The sequence below is a fragment of the Camponotus floridanus genome, unplaced genomic scaffold (genome assembly GCF_003227725.1).
Source record: "Camponotus floridanus strain SB8 unplaced genomic scaffold, Cflo_v7.5 scaffold24, whole genome shotgun sequence".
Lineage (NCBI taxonomy): Eukaryota > Metazoa > Arthropoda > Insecta > Hymenoptera > Formicidae > Camponotus > Camponotus floridanus.
In genome coordinates this window covers 1,903,506-1,919,120 of record NW_020229370.1, presented here as the reverse complement: position 1 = coordinate 1,919,120, position 15,615 = coordinate 1,903,506, and the positions used below count along the sequence as shown (strand labels likewise).

The 15,615-nt window shown below is 28.5% G+C and overlaps 3 protein-coding genes across 3 annotated transcripts; all 3 read left to right on the top strand.

Moving 5' to 3' along the window:
• Positions 1-548: 548 nt before the first annotated feature.
• Positions 549-2,986, top strand: LOC112638042. The gene is made up of 9 exons (XM_025408946.1): positions 549-626; positions 777-847; positions 944-1,080; positions 1,271-1,323; positions 1,457-1,469; positions 1,593-1,888; positions 1,971-2,224; positions 2,309-2,428; positions 2,523-2,986. The coding sequence occupies exons 1-9, from the start codon at positions 549-551 to the stop codon at positions 2,920-2,922; spliced, it is 1,422 nt and encodes a 473-aa protein (XP_025264731.1). The 3' UTR covers positions 2,923-2,986.
• Positions 2,987-4,938: 1,952 nt separating this feature from the next.
• Positions 4,939-6,261, top strand: LOC112638041. Its single transcript, XM_025408945.1, has 5 exons — positions 4,939-5,232; positions 5,314-5,567; positions 5,664-5,783; positions 5,862-5,980; positions 6,065-6,261. The coding sequence occupies exons 1-5, from the start codon at positions 4,939-4,941 to the stop codon at positions 6,259-6,261; spliced, it is 984 nt and encodes a 327-aa protein (XP_025264730.1).
• A 1,201-nt stretch (positions 6,262-7,462) lies between these two features.
• Positions 7,463-9,805, top strand: LOC105256985 (anaphase-promoting complex subunit 15). Its single transcript, XM_011267307.3, has 3 exons — positions 7,463-7,706; positions 7,777-7,836; positions 9,407-9,805. The coding sequence occupies exons 1-3, from the start codon at positions 7,581-7,583 to the stop codon at positions 9,629-9,631; spliced, it is 411 nt and encodes a 136-aa protein (XP_011265609.1). The 5' UTR covers positions 7,463-7,580; the 3' UTR covers positions 9,632-9,805.
• Positions 9,806-15,615: the final 5,810 nt, after the last annotated feature.

The following is a 15,615-nucleotide window of genomic DNA, read 5'->3' as shown; positions in this document are numbered from 1 at the left end:
TTTAGACTTTTAAAAGTTTAGAGCAGCGGAAGGTTTCAAAGAGGTTTGATAAAAATTTTCAAATTGTACTGTTTCAAATTGTATTTAATTTTGAAGACAATAATACGATTCATTATATAAATAACAATAATATAAATTTGTTTTTTAACAAAAGGAAAACTGTTTTATGAATTATATATTTTAGCACATAATAAATAAAAATGCAGTAGCAAAATATTTCCGTATCATTTCTTTAAAAAATACATAGGTATCTAAAGAAAATAAATGAATTTCCGTAAAAAGAATGTTATAGATTGTTTACATTCTTCTTTTAATCTTTAGCAGTTAATCTTTAGAGTTTATTTTAGTAATATCATATGGAAAAATTATTTTAAAATGCTTTTCATAATTACCGGTTTGTTATTTTGTATCAAAATACATATTTTTTTGCACAAGCACAAAGTCATCTTTTATTTACCATATACTGTTTAGAGATAATGTAGACAATTTCTCAAAGGCATATACTTTTTTAATTTTATTTATTGTAAAATACTATTAAAAATTTAATAATGGATATTAGCATATACGAGCGAGTGAAAACAATAAATGATTGTTATACTTATTTAGAATATAAAGACAACAGAAAAGTAAGTACAAATATGAATAATAAAAATGTAATATATGTATGTATGTAATATATTAGTAAAAAGTTATAAGATTTTTAATATTAATATGGAGATAACAATGTATTTTTGTATTTTTTAAATAAATCCTATTTTTTATTTATATATTTTTAGGAAGCATTGAGAAAAATATCCACTTTATCCAAAGAATTAAAATTTGAAGATTTTCATGACTTTTCATATAGGTAAATAAATTTAAGCTGTAAATAATGATAAAATGTAATAGTGAAAAAAAAATATAAAAGTTACTTTTATCTTCATTACATTTTTTGTGTTTATAGATTTTTTGAAACAGCAACATTAATAAAAAAGAATTTGAGAATTTTTATGGCAGCTTGCGAACATGTAGATGTAATTACCACTATTGTTGATTACTTTATTCATTTTGCTGTGACTTTTAAACTTGATAATGAATCTGGTACGTATATTATATAGTAATAATATTGCAAATACGATTTTAAGAATCTATTGATAATACATGTTATTTGCATTTTTATCATAATTATTTTATATCATAATTTTTTTACAACAAATGGCACTCATTATATATGAAATTTTTTCTTCTCCAGGAATACGTAATAATAATGAAAAAGTCATATTAATAATGCTTACAATCTATAATATGTATAAGGAACATGTAATTCAACAATTTTTGGAAGCTGCAATAATGTAATTATTTTTTGCAAATATTTTTACATTAAATTAATAGATATTGAATTAGTCATTATAATATTAAAACTAATATTATATTCTAAACTAATATTATTATTTTACATATTATTTTTACATTTTAGCAAAAAATCACAAGTACAGATATATAATAATTATAAAAAACTTATACGTAAGAAAAATATTTATATTTAAGATATAATTTAAAATTATATTTTAATTTTATATTTTTTATAATTAATCACTTCACTTACAATTTAGGACCAAATATTAAAATGATAGTTTTGGAGGATTCTGATTTGTATGCAGTTATTAAATGTCTGAAGATGAAAAACATTTTGTTTCAATTAGATACAATTTGGGTACAAGAATCAATAAAACAGACTTTTGCGTGGTATTTAAAGAAATATTTTAGATATTGGCAGATAAAATTTTATACATTTCGATCAAAAGAATTACCTACATTAAATACAACTAAATATATATGTACTATACATATAGTTTCCATATGGTCAGAAGATATTATAGCTGCAAAAAATTTAGCAGAATCTTTAAATGTACATTATTATAATATAAGATTATTGTAAGTACCTATAATATTGCCAAATCATTTTTTAAAATAATGTTTATTTTTAACAGCATGACGTTTTATTTATAAACTCTTACATGGATTTTTGTCCTGGTATCGTGCTTCCATATAAAAATATATACCTCAAATCATTACCTGAATTTTTCAATTTACAAGTAGAGAACAAACAAATATGTACAGATCCAATTAATCCAACTATGCATAAAGGTATAATAATTGATCTGTTTTATGATGGCATATGGCAAAAACCTATGGAAAATACATATTGGATACATGATAACATTTTATTGGCAAATGCAACTCGGTATAAACTCGTATACTTATCTATAACAAGCTTTATATTCCAAAACATTTAACAAAATATATTTAATTATTTAATTTATTATAGTGGAGATATTATGAAGTGTATTGATTCAGCTACAGAAGGATTCAAAATTTGGAGTAATATGTCTAGTGATTTAAGAATGCAATTATTAGTTAAGTTTGCAAACATGTTAGAATGCAATGGGTATGATAAATAATTCTATAATGTCTTATTTTTTATATATTTATGTGTTCATATTTTATTTTGATACTCTTTTATAATTCTGTTTTTTTATTAGTCAATTTTCACAGACCAAAATAATATTAAATTGGATAAAGTTGCCATATATTTGTGGAAGTCTAATACATTGCTTTCAAACTGAAAGATTTGAAGTAATAAAAACTCGTAAGCCACGAGGTATTGTTATTCTTAAGGAAAAAGATGAAAGTATTTTGTATCGCGAATTAACACAAAGTTTAATTATTGGAAATTCTGTCATTGTGATATGTAATCCAGATTTATGCATTTTGGCACCGTATTGTGACATGTTTAAAATGTCTGGAATACCTCCGGGTGTTATAAATCTCTTGTCAAGTGAAAACATCAACTTTAGATACAATATAATTAATAACTCAACAGTAAATGAAACCTATGAAGCTCTTACTGACGTCAAGCATATTATAGTTTCTCGTAAATAATTCTTATAATGTATTTCTTGTAATGTGTTCTAGTGCTTATGATACAACTTATAGATATATATACAATTTATATACGTAGGCATAAAAATTCCTCTATATATTTTAACATTATAATTTTAGAAAGATTTGATTTCTCTAGTTATTAAGTTTTTTAATGAATTTTTTTTACTAATTCTTATGTTACATCTCCTAATTCAATATTGTAAAAGATAGTATGTTATGATTGTTGATTAATAATGGCAAAATTAACTAACTAAATAACTATAACTATACTGATATAAATTATAACTATACTGATTAAATTAATGTTGTATAATTTATGTAATTTTCTGCCTTACATGTCACAATTAATCGTAATTAAAAGATCAAAAACAATTAAAACACAACTAAAACATAAAACACAAATTTATGAAATAAAAACAGTTAATCAACAATGATAAATGAATATCTACAAACAATGCGATTTTTGAAATTCCAATCCGAACATTAAAGACATCTTTTTTTAAAACTAATTTTAAAATTTTAATTTGTAGAACAAAAATGAACATGCTTTCATCATATAAATTATCGTTGTACTGTTGATATATTTTTTTACAATCTTTAGTGCACTTCTTATTTTACTAATATTATGAAAATATTATTAGTTTTAAAATGTCTTGCATAATCACCAATTTGTTGTGTGTTGTACCAAAATATATATTTTTTTACACAAATATAAGGTCGTCTTTCTGTATTTGTAATCATTATTTTGCAAAGGCAATACGCGTGTAGCCTCTCTCAATCTCTCGTAGCATATATATAATTCTTTTTATGAAATATTATTGTAATCGGATTAATAATAATGCATGAGCGTGTGAAAACTATAAACAAATATTATGTTAATCTAGAATACGATACAATATATATTAACAAGAAAAAAGTGAGTATATGAATGTGAATAATGTATGCACTATTAAAATTAATTATAGCAAGTTATAAAATTTAACATTAATATTAAGAACAAAGAGCGCGAAAATTTTAACTATATTTTAACTATTTTTTATACATATTTTTAGGAAGCACTAGAAAAAATATCCGCTTTATCTAAACAATTAAATTTTAAAAATTGTGACGAAATGTCATATAGGTAAATGAATACTTTTAATTTTAAACTGAAATAATGTAATACAATGTAAAACAAATGTAACAAATGTAAAAATGTTTTTATTTTTGTCTATAATCTATGTATATATCTGATTTTTCATGTTTGTAGATTTTTTCATACAGCATCGCTAATAGAAAAGTATTTGAATCTTTTCAAGTCAGTTTGCGAACATGTAGATATAATTACCACTATTCTTGATTACCTCTATTATTTTGGTGCGTGTTTTATGCTCAATTTTAATTATGGTATGTTTAATAATATCTTTACAATTGCAAGTTTCAGAATTATATCGATATTATAAGTTATTTGTGTGAATCTCTTTCATAATTTTATATTTTTATTTTATTTATAAATAGTAATGTGTTAGATATAACAAATTATATGCGAAATTATTTTGTTTTTAGATGGATACAAACCATCAATTGTGTCAATAATGCTTACATTCTACAGTATGTATGCAGAAGATGCAATAAGCTTATTTTTGGAAACTGCCATTATGTAATTATACTTTATAAAAACTCTTCTACTGTATTATATATTAACGTTTCTATTATATTATATTAATTAATATTTGATTATTACATTAAAATTGATATTTTAGATATTTTATTTTAGTTTATTAATGATAATTATTATAATATTAGATTATTATTACATATAATAGTTATTATACTTATTATAATATAGTTTATTACGTAGTTATATTATAAATATTATGTTATTTTTATATTTTAGTCGGGAATCACAAAAGAAGATTTATTATAATTATAAAGACATTGCAGGTAAGGAAAACATTTATGAAAGATGTAATTTAAAACAATATTTTCTTATTTTAATTAATTACTTCAATATTTATAGTGCAGCATTTTGAAATGATACTTCTCGAAGATTCAGATTTGTATGCAGTTACTAATTGTTTGAAGCTTAGAAGAGTTTTGTCCGATTTAAGTAAAATTTGGATCCAAGAATCAATAGTACAGACGTTTAAATGGCATTTTCAGAAATGTTTTGGAAGTTTGAATATTCCTATTCATATATTTCAATCAAAGCAAGAATTACTCGCATTCAATACATTTAAAAGCAATATGAATATGACTGAAATGAATATAGTGTCTATATGGTCAGAAGATATTGTAGCTGCAAAAACTTTAGCAGAATCCTTAAATGTATATTTATTAAAATTATGTAATATAACATGCTATTATATTGCTAAATTGTGCTATTAAAATGCTATTTCCTTTCAACAGCAAGATGTTGTATTTATAAATACACATATGGATTTTTGTTCTGGTATCATATTGCCATATATAGATAAATATGTCAAATCATTAGATAAGTCTCTGAATTTACATCAAGTGGATAAATATATGTGTGTGAATCCAATAGATCGAACAGCGCATGAAGGTTTAATATATGATCTGTTTTATAATGGCAAGTGGCAAACTCCTACTAATGATACATATTGGATACATAACGAAATTTTATTGGCAAATGCAACTTAGTACGTGTATTTCTCTAGTTTTATTCTGTAATAATTTTCTGATTATAATAGTTTAACGAAATTATATTAAATTTATAATCATTTCATTTATTATAGCGAAGATATCACAAAGTGCGCTATTTCAGCTATAGATGGATTCAATACTTGGAGTACTATGTCTGCTAAATCTAGAATGAAAATATTATCTAATTTTGTAAATATATTAGAGTGCAATGGGTATGTTAAATTATTATATAATGTTTTATTTCTTGTGTGTTCTCTTGATATTCTTTTTTAATTTTGTCCTTTTTTTAGCAAATTTACAGTGAGCACAATAATATTCTACTGGATAAAAATGTCATATATTTGTGGAAGTAAAAAACAATATTATCAGAATGAAAGATTTGAAGTAATAAAAGCTCATAAGCCACAAGGTACTGTTATTCTTAAGGAGAAAGATGAAATTACTTTCTTCTGCGAATTAACACAAAGTTTAATTATTGGCAATTCTGTCATAGTGATATGTGACCCAGATTTATGTACTCTGGCACCATATTGTGACATGTTTAAAATATCTGGAATTCCTCCGGGTGTTATAAATCTCTTGTCAAGTGAAAACACTAACTTTAGATACGATGTAATTAAGGATTCAACAGTAAGTAAAGTACATAGCGATCTTACTATAATCAAGCATATTATAATTTCTCGTAAATAATTTTAACAAAATGTGATATATGCTCTAATGTTTATAATGAATCTATGTGGATATATACTCAGGTATAAGCATGCTAGTATATTTATTTCAATATTATAATTATACAATAGTATCTGTTTTTAGTTTAAAAAAATTAATCTTTTAAAATTCTTTTAAAATAAAACTGTAAAGTGTCAGATAACTTTTTCTGCCGATTTCTATATTATAATATTCTTTCTACTCAATGTTATAAAAATAATAAAGATTTTATATCATGATAATAAAAATTATGTTATTTATTCATTATGTCAGATTGTGTGATTATAAAATTGTCAAGATTATAAATATGCTAATTAGATTAGCATTGTATAATTTGTTGTTTTAACCCTATATTTCACATGTATCACGTTAAAAATACACAATTGAAATTTAACGTAATTGTCGATGCACAAATAGCTTTATTTAGAAACAGTTAAATCTAACCTTATTTAATCGAAATTCACAAAACGCGCACTTCCACACTTGAAAACGGACGATGTGCAATTGCGATAGTTGACCATAGAACATATAAAATAGATATACGGTATACCTATTCCAAAAAAGGTGAAAGGTTTGTAATAAAAAAGATTCGTTCAACGTTCAACGTTCGATAGCCAATAAAAATCGTATTCGATTATATTATGTGTTCTTGTTCGAAAGTTCATAATGGAATTATAATTATCAGAATAGCTAGAATAACTTTCAGTGCGCGTTATATAAAAAATGTAAGATTTAAGAAAAAAATTATTGAAGGGAAATGAAAAGTTACTATTAATGTATTATAATATTTATGATATCATTTAATTATAAAAGCCGCAAAAAATATGTATCGTTTGAAAAAAATTGGATTTTTATATATATTTGTTCCTTTTTATATATCTTGTTTCTATAGTACTATTTTAAATATATCCATGATATACGTTTTATTAAAATATTTCGAATTAACGTGACCATTAATAAATAACATACAGTCACAAATTATTTCTCTACGGGGCATCTCCGACATCTTGATATTATTTCAAATATGGGAAACTTTCATATATTAAATGAGAAAATTATCGCAATTAATTTACTATATAATTCAATCATTTCCATTAAATATTTCCACGTCAACTAAAATGTATTTCGAAATTCATTTGAAACCGCGCTGCGATTACATGCGCGCGCAGACGCGCATGCGCGCGCGTGTGCGACCGTCATGTTTACTTCATGAAAATACGTGACGCGCGCGAAAGGACGAAGGGGCCGAGGACTTGGAGCGACGATTCCTGCGTCGATCGACTTCTTGCCGCGTTATCGTCATGTCGATCAGGCCGCTTTGGCCCGATTTGCGACCGCGGGCGACCGATCCGCTGTGGTTCAACGCCGACCGACCGTGTGACGACGAGACCGAAGTCGCCGCTCTCGAAGCGGAGCACCAGGCCTGGGTAAGTGTGCGAATAGATCGAGGATGTATTGTCCTTGTTCACGTTTCTTCACGTTTCCTCGTTTTTCCAGAGAGATCATGTGCGGGTGCAAGGGTACGAGCACATCCCAATCGGGAAGACAGTGAGCGACGTAAGTTAACCTAACCTAAACTGAATTAACTGTCATTGACCATGCATTATTTTCGCCCTTTACATTGATAATGTACGTTTAGTTCTGTCATCTCTAGTGTCCTATTCTGATGGATTGTTTTTTTTTTTTATTTTTATTAAGTATATAGTCTGTATTTCTATAGTATTGGGTTTTGATTATTGAATTTATATTAAATTATTTAATATTCTCAATTTATAATTTTTACGCGAATAATAGATGGACGAAAGATAAATTAATGTACATTGTAGCGTAAAAAAGATGATTATTAGGATTCTCTGACTATTAATTTCTTATTTATTTTTTATCCTTCTGATGTAGACATGAATATCATATATTTAATAAAAAAATATTATTGGAAAAATTAGTGCTATATAAAGTATATACATGTATATACTGTGTCATAGAAATATAAGAATCATTTCTTCCATTGATTTTTGTATTTTTTTACAAAAATATTACAACATAATTAAAATTTCATAAATTACTCCATATATGAGAGGTATTTCACATATTAATTTATATTTCTGTAAAAAAATTTCTCTTTACAGTGGAGATTTTTAATTTTATAAATAAACTCTTTTTTAAAGTTGAAATTACAAAATTATAAAATGTCACGACAATCCAGAGTAACAAAGAAGTAATACATGTAATGAAAGAAACGATTCGAAAGAGAGAATGTATCAATAGAAATTTTTTTTATTAAAAGAAAAAAGAAGAGATTTATATATATATATATATATATATATATATATATATATATAAATAAATTTTGTTTACCAGGATATCTGTCGCATATATCCTGATAAATTGCGCCATCATGCGACTTTAATCCGCACGTAGTTGCTGTACAGCTGATACAGCTTGTGTTTTTTTACCATCAGTAGGAACTCATCTATTTTGTTTTAAGACAATCGAGATATTCTAATTAAATTTTTAATTGACGATAATTAAAAATATTTAGATATATTCTATTATAACGAAATATATATATATATATTTTTTTTTTATAATTATATTTATATATTTATATATTTATATATTTATATATTTATATATTTATATATTTATATATTTATATATTTATATATTTATATTTATATTTATATATTGTAAGGATTACAAAAGAAAAAGAGAGAGAAAGAAAGTATCGATATTATATTCCTTATTGTCTTTCATTTTTCCTAGTAAACAAAATTTATATTTCAAACACTTCATATATCACATATGTATATAGACATTTCCAGATTGAACGCACCATGTATCATGGTAAAAAAATCTAACATTGCCTTTTTTATTAAATATATATAATAAAATATTTTATAAAATTATTTATTTTATATAACTATTTTTTAATTTTTTAATGTTTTAGTATCGAAAACTTAATAGATCAAATTGTCGAGCATAGTTTTAAACTACGATACATAGAAACCTACACATATTCGATATTCAACCCGGAACGGCTTAAAACTGAAATGAAACATATTAATGATATGCAGAGAAAGCGCATAATATTAATATATCGATTTTCTCGCATGAATGAAAAATTTAGTTCAGAGGATCAGAGGGGGAGGAAGAGGAGGAGGAGGAGGAAGAGGGCGAGGGTGAAGAGGAAGACGAATCGGACACCCACGAGGAGGAGGAGGAGGAGCTCGATGAGATTGACATGGAAGTCAGTTATTCTCATCATCCGCAGAGGTCCAGCCCGACAGATACGGTGACCGCTCCCGTGTCCATCAGGATGGTCAACGCATCGAACTTGACCCGTTATTCTTAACTTAATATTTTCACGTGTCAAACGTATCACTTAATTACTTAATTATCTGCTAATCTCTATATAACTATGGCGACATCGCGTTCTATTTCTAATTCTATCATAAATTATTTATTAGAATCATATTAGAGTCATGTCGATCGATAACATGAATAAAGGCCTAGTATTTGTTCCTTTTTTTATTCTCTCTTTCTCTCTTCGACGACAGGGAAAATCCGTCGCTTTTCTCTGAATTTATTTTTATCGTCGATTCCGTCGTTGGGCAAACAGTGAGCATTCCGAAATTGAAACTCTCGCTCGCTCGCTCGCACTTAGGCTTAGGTCAAGAACCTGACGTGCGACTATAAGCCGACGTCGATTCTAAGCGGTGCAAATTCCATCGTGACGTTGGAAATTGCACGACCAGCGAATTTGACGTTTGCGGCAGACATCTGGAGGCGTCTTCTCGCGGACCTCGCGGACCGAGGCATCCTCTTCCAGACCCAACAAACGGTCACCAAAGTAGTATTACCGCGGACAGTAATGTCTTCATTCCTTGTATACGTCGAGAGTCTCTCTCTCGAGAGGAGAGAAGCGACTCGCGCTTCGTCCGGAGCGGTCGAACAAAAGCGCCCGTCCTTTTCCTTTTCCTTCGCGATCCCGTCTCTCCTTCTCCTTCTATCTTTCTCTTTCTTCGGAACGGACCGACAAAGTCGCCTCGTTCTCTCTCTCTTTCTCTTTTACTGGCGAGGAGCTGTGGAATCGCGTCGTGCTCGACCGGGACACTTTCAGTACGCTCCCCGTGTACCCACCTATACTAGGTATAAGTACACGCGAGAATGTATTATATACCTTTATACAAGGTGTTCAGAAATACGCACTTGAAGGCACTGTAAAGTGATAGCTTCCGTAATAATTTTTTTTTAATACAAACGTTTAAACTCTGGCTAATTCTAATTTACAATTGAACACTCGGATGATTATTTTATTAATTGTTCGTCCTAAGATACAATTATTCATGCGTTTCACTCAAGCAGCCTATCTTAAATATGTATACGCGAGAGAGAAAGAGAGAGAGAGAGATTGACGGGTATTTGATTATTTTATTTTTTATCATTTTTGCTACAGTATTTTGAAAAGCAAATCTTTCTGGATATCTATACATACATGATTGTTATATATAGTTTTCTATATATATATATATATATATATATATATATATATATATATGTACAAATTTTTATATAAAAAATATATATATGCATTTTTATATACATGTACATACAATATACACGTATACACAATGCGCCAGCTCTCCCGGCGTGTAACTGAAGTAAAGCCAGGTTGGTGCCCCCGCTAGGGTGAACGAACGGGTACGCTCAGGCAAAAGCGAACCCGTGTGCCTCCTCCTCCACCACCATCGCCACCTCCTTCTCCACTAGCAACAACGTTCTCCTCTTCCTCCCCGTTAAACGGAGATCGTCACCGTGGACTCTCGCGAGACGAGAAAAAAATGCGAAAATTGCTTGCTCGTAATAAGAATTTCGCATTCGGAATCTCGCGATCTGCGGCATTTCGATACCGTACGTCATACGCGCTTGCATATTAAATTATTGAAGCGATATAGCGATATCGATCTACTCTATTCGACTTGCTCGTGCCAACGCGCGATAAAGTCTCGCGTCGGTAATTCAAATAATCCAACATGATCGCATATCGCGCTGTGATATGCGTTTCTATGAATCCTGTATATGTGTAATAAAATTTGATTACTTTGCTTAATTTGTTTATTTTCTCATCTTAAGCTCGCATTGTCTCTAATCATAGGTAATCGAGAAAACTGTGCATTCTTCGATATACAGTTAAATAAATTTGAAGTACTCGTGAAGTACTCGTGAAGAATTAAAATATTAATCGAATAAATGCAATATATGAAAAATTGTACTGATAAAATTATATATATGCTATTCCAAACGAGAATTACGAATTTTTGTTTAATATAGCATAATACCATATTTTTTTAAATCGTGGATTTCTTTCGGAATTGAAAGCGATGAAATAAACCGTAAGGACATCTTCCAATTGTTGCATGCAAAAATATTATAATTTCACTTTTATTGATCCAAACTGTTTTCTTCCATTTAATTGTTCTTCTGTAATATGAATTTTCCATTTAATTTTGAAAAAATATTCTAATCTCCATGATAAGGTAATAGTTGAAAACGGATCGAATATTTTTCGAAACAGTTATGTAATATCACGAATTATATTAATCGTATTATTGAAGTAATTATATCATAAATCAAGGCAAATAGACGTGATAGATAGTAGAAAAATCCTACATATATGCTATGACTAATATTAAATCAATATTTAATCTTGCTTATTTATATAATAAATATTTAATATTATTTAATTTATTTTATCATTTGGAGTTTTTAAGAATTTAATAAGAATTTAATAAAAATCTATTCTTCTTACTATATATTAGCAACAAAGAAATATGTTGTTATTTAGTTTTTATAAATATTTTTATAGGATTAAAATATTCTACAATTTGTTTCGAATGATATATATTTTCAAAAGACATACAACACTCACACAGTTATATGTACATAAAGTGTAAGCGCATTTTCATTTGGCATTCAGAACACGCGCATAAATTCCGGGATTTATGAATCACAAGTTTGGTGCGGATCGTAATACCGTCTGGATTTATGAATTAATACCGGTCATATTACATCTATAAATCTTAGCGTTTAGACAGAGACGCAATTGTTCGCGCAAATTATCTGACTATCTCGCGATTCGTTGGTAGATTATCAACGGTCTTTATCACTTTTCAATAAATTTTTTTCGTTTCTTGTATCTCAATCTTTTCGCGCAATATTCATCTCAACAATATTCGTGAAATAATATAGGATTTTATTGCATTATTTCCTCGAAATTGAAGAAGCATATAATTGTTGATGAGAATTAATAAATTTTATAGATACGGAAACTCATACCAAACAAATAATCGATAGACAAATTACAAGAAAACTAAAACTTTTGTCAATATATGCCCACATAGTTAAGCATAAATATACAGAAATATTTCGGGATATCTTATCCTCTGCCAGTAGCGAGACCTTCGACGAAAAAATTATCTAATAATAATGATCTACAATACCTAAATCATTATCATGATTCTGTAAATATTGGTTTTATAACAATCAGTAATAATAAATATTTGACAAGTAATTTAAGTGACTTCAGTGGTTGACATTGATCGATTATTTCATCTATAGGCGAGATATATTTGAATTTTGTTAATTTAATTATTCATGGAAAAAAGAGAATTTTGAACTACTGCACGTGATTTACATGTATCAATTTGATTTACTGACCTACATAGATTAATCTAAATTTATGTTTAAAGTCTTTGAGCGATATGTTTCTTCATTTTCCCGAATTTTTCCAGCGAAAAGTGTCACATGGAGAACATTCTTAAAATTACATTTGTCATATCGACACATAATTAATGTAACGATAATTTTATAGTTAACAAATTTTATAAAAGACATCAATCTTTCGCGGTGTTTTGTGAATAATACAGTCATCAATTATTATTATCAATTATTATATAAGTTATTCTAAGTTGTTTTATTTATCATTTCTTTTAATTATTAAAAAAGTTTTCTTATTTGCTTGCTTTTAGTTAAGAAAATATATATAACAAACAAAAATTTTATATACAAACTTTTTAACGTGCATTATTATATTTATGAAAACTAAATAAACGGATCAAAAAAATAAAATAAAGTCAAAGTACTGTAGAACAATGAAAATTGAAAGGAATGTTAAAGTCGCACATAAATATCCTTTTACTTATTGTTCGTTTTTAATCAATTGTTGACATTTCTTTGACAATGAAAAGGATCCGAAGGAGATCAAAACGTCTGTCGACGGATTTTATATCATATAGTTTTCTGTGTGTATACTTTGTAGACATTTATGATTTCTCTACTATTATGTTATTTTAATATATCCAAGTACACTATTATTACGCATAATATCATCAGTGTTTCTGATTCTTATTATTAGCCTTACTCATTCATTATTGGAATACATTTAAAAATCAATAAATTTAATATCAATAATAAAATAATCTCTCGGTGTAAAAGGAAAAATAACTTTCAATTGCGCTCATACAGCGTGATCGTTTTTTTACATATTGAAGTTTGATCACGCTGATTTATCGTGTCACGTGAGAAATCAATCGTCACGCCGGATTGATTTCTCTCTCTCCCTCCTTTCTCTCTCTCTCTCTCTCTCTCTCTCTCTCTCTCTCTCTCTCTCTCTTTCACAGAATGGCGATTACGCCAATCTTCAGGAGCAGAGCTCTCTCGGCTTAGTTAAACACCCTAACCTGCCTCAAAAGATGCTGTGCAGCGTAAGAGATAATAAATCCTGGTTAGCTCTCGTGACAACGACTATGGCGATGGAGACGGTGCTCGCTGAAGGAACAAGAGACCGCTGCGACCGAGGCCAAGAAACTCTGAGAATAATAAATTGTATTTATTAAGAACTCCGACTGACGTCTTTTAAAAAACGTATATACATGTATGTGCATGATGTTTCATGATAAGCGTATTTCATATATATGACGAATGTTTCCGGAGAGAGAATTCAAATAATTCTTCTGCAACAGATATGAATGATTCTTCGTCGATTAAAAAAAAGAGATAATTTTTCTGGCCAATTAATAATATAAGAATTAGAATAGATAGCGAGATCGGCGAGGTCGCATCTCGATGATGCGATTGCTGTAGCGAGAAGATATCGCGGAAGATGGAAGAAAGTTGGAGGAACGAAGAGAGGAAGAAACGGAACATGACGAGCCGAGAAGGGTGGACGACCAAAGGTTAGGGGAAAGAAGAAAGGAGGGAAGTTGTAGAACAGAGGGGGGAAAGGGGAGGGAACGAAAGGGCGTGTGTAGCGAAGGAGGAGAAAGAATGGGTAGAATCGATCTCCCGTACGCCAAGAGAGCGAAGGAGGATGCTGTGCATCGGACAAGCAAGGGAGAAAAATGGCATATGCGAGAGCCGAGTCTGCATCGTAATAAGAGAGAGAAAAAGAGAGAGAGAGAGAGAAAGAGAGATGAAGGGGTCATGATGCGAGATGATCGGAAAGTGCGTAAAGTCGGACGAGGAACTAGCGGCCCCGCAGGCATGCAACAATGCTGCTGATTTCGATGAGACGGCCGGCGATTACGTAAGTCAGCGCTGAAGAAAGTAGGAAAAAGTAGACGAGCCGCGCGAGTGAAAAGGGAAAAACACAAACCGGTAGCGTGAAAGAGAAGAGAGAGAAAGAGAGAGAGAGAGAGAAAGAGATAGAATCACAATGGAGAGGGAGAGATCGGAGCAGCATTCAGGTGGGGGAGATATCGGGGATCTTGTATCTTTCATTAATTATTCTATTAAATTAATTAAATTTTTGTGAATTGCTTTGGATAATAATTCTATATTTATATACATTTTATTTTATTTTTCTTGTATCTTTTATTAATTATTCTAATTAAATTAATTAAATTTTTGTTAATTGTTTTGGATAATAATTCTATATTTACATACATTTTATTTAATTTTATTATTGAAAAGCTGAAAACTATCCACGTTCTACTGATATATTCTCTTGGTGTTTTGTTAATTATTTTGAATAATAATTTTATATTTATACATACATTTTATTTAATTATTTAATTTGATTATTATTGTAATTAACTTGAGAAACTGAAAATTATTCACGTTCTGTTGATATATCCTCTTGGTGAAAATGCTCAAACTGATCTCAAATTGATATCTTTTGTTTCAATGATAAAGATATTGATAGTAATTTTATAAACAAGCATATGTTTTTGACAATTGACGAGACACGTACGATAATTTAGATACGATATAAATGATCCAATATCTTACATATAAACGACATTTTAATTTCTTATTTATATTCATCGCATTATGTAC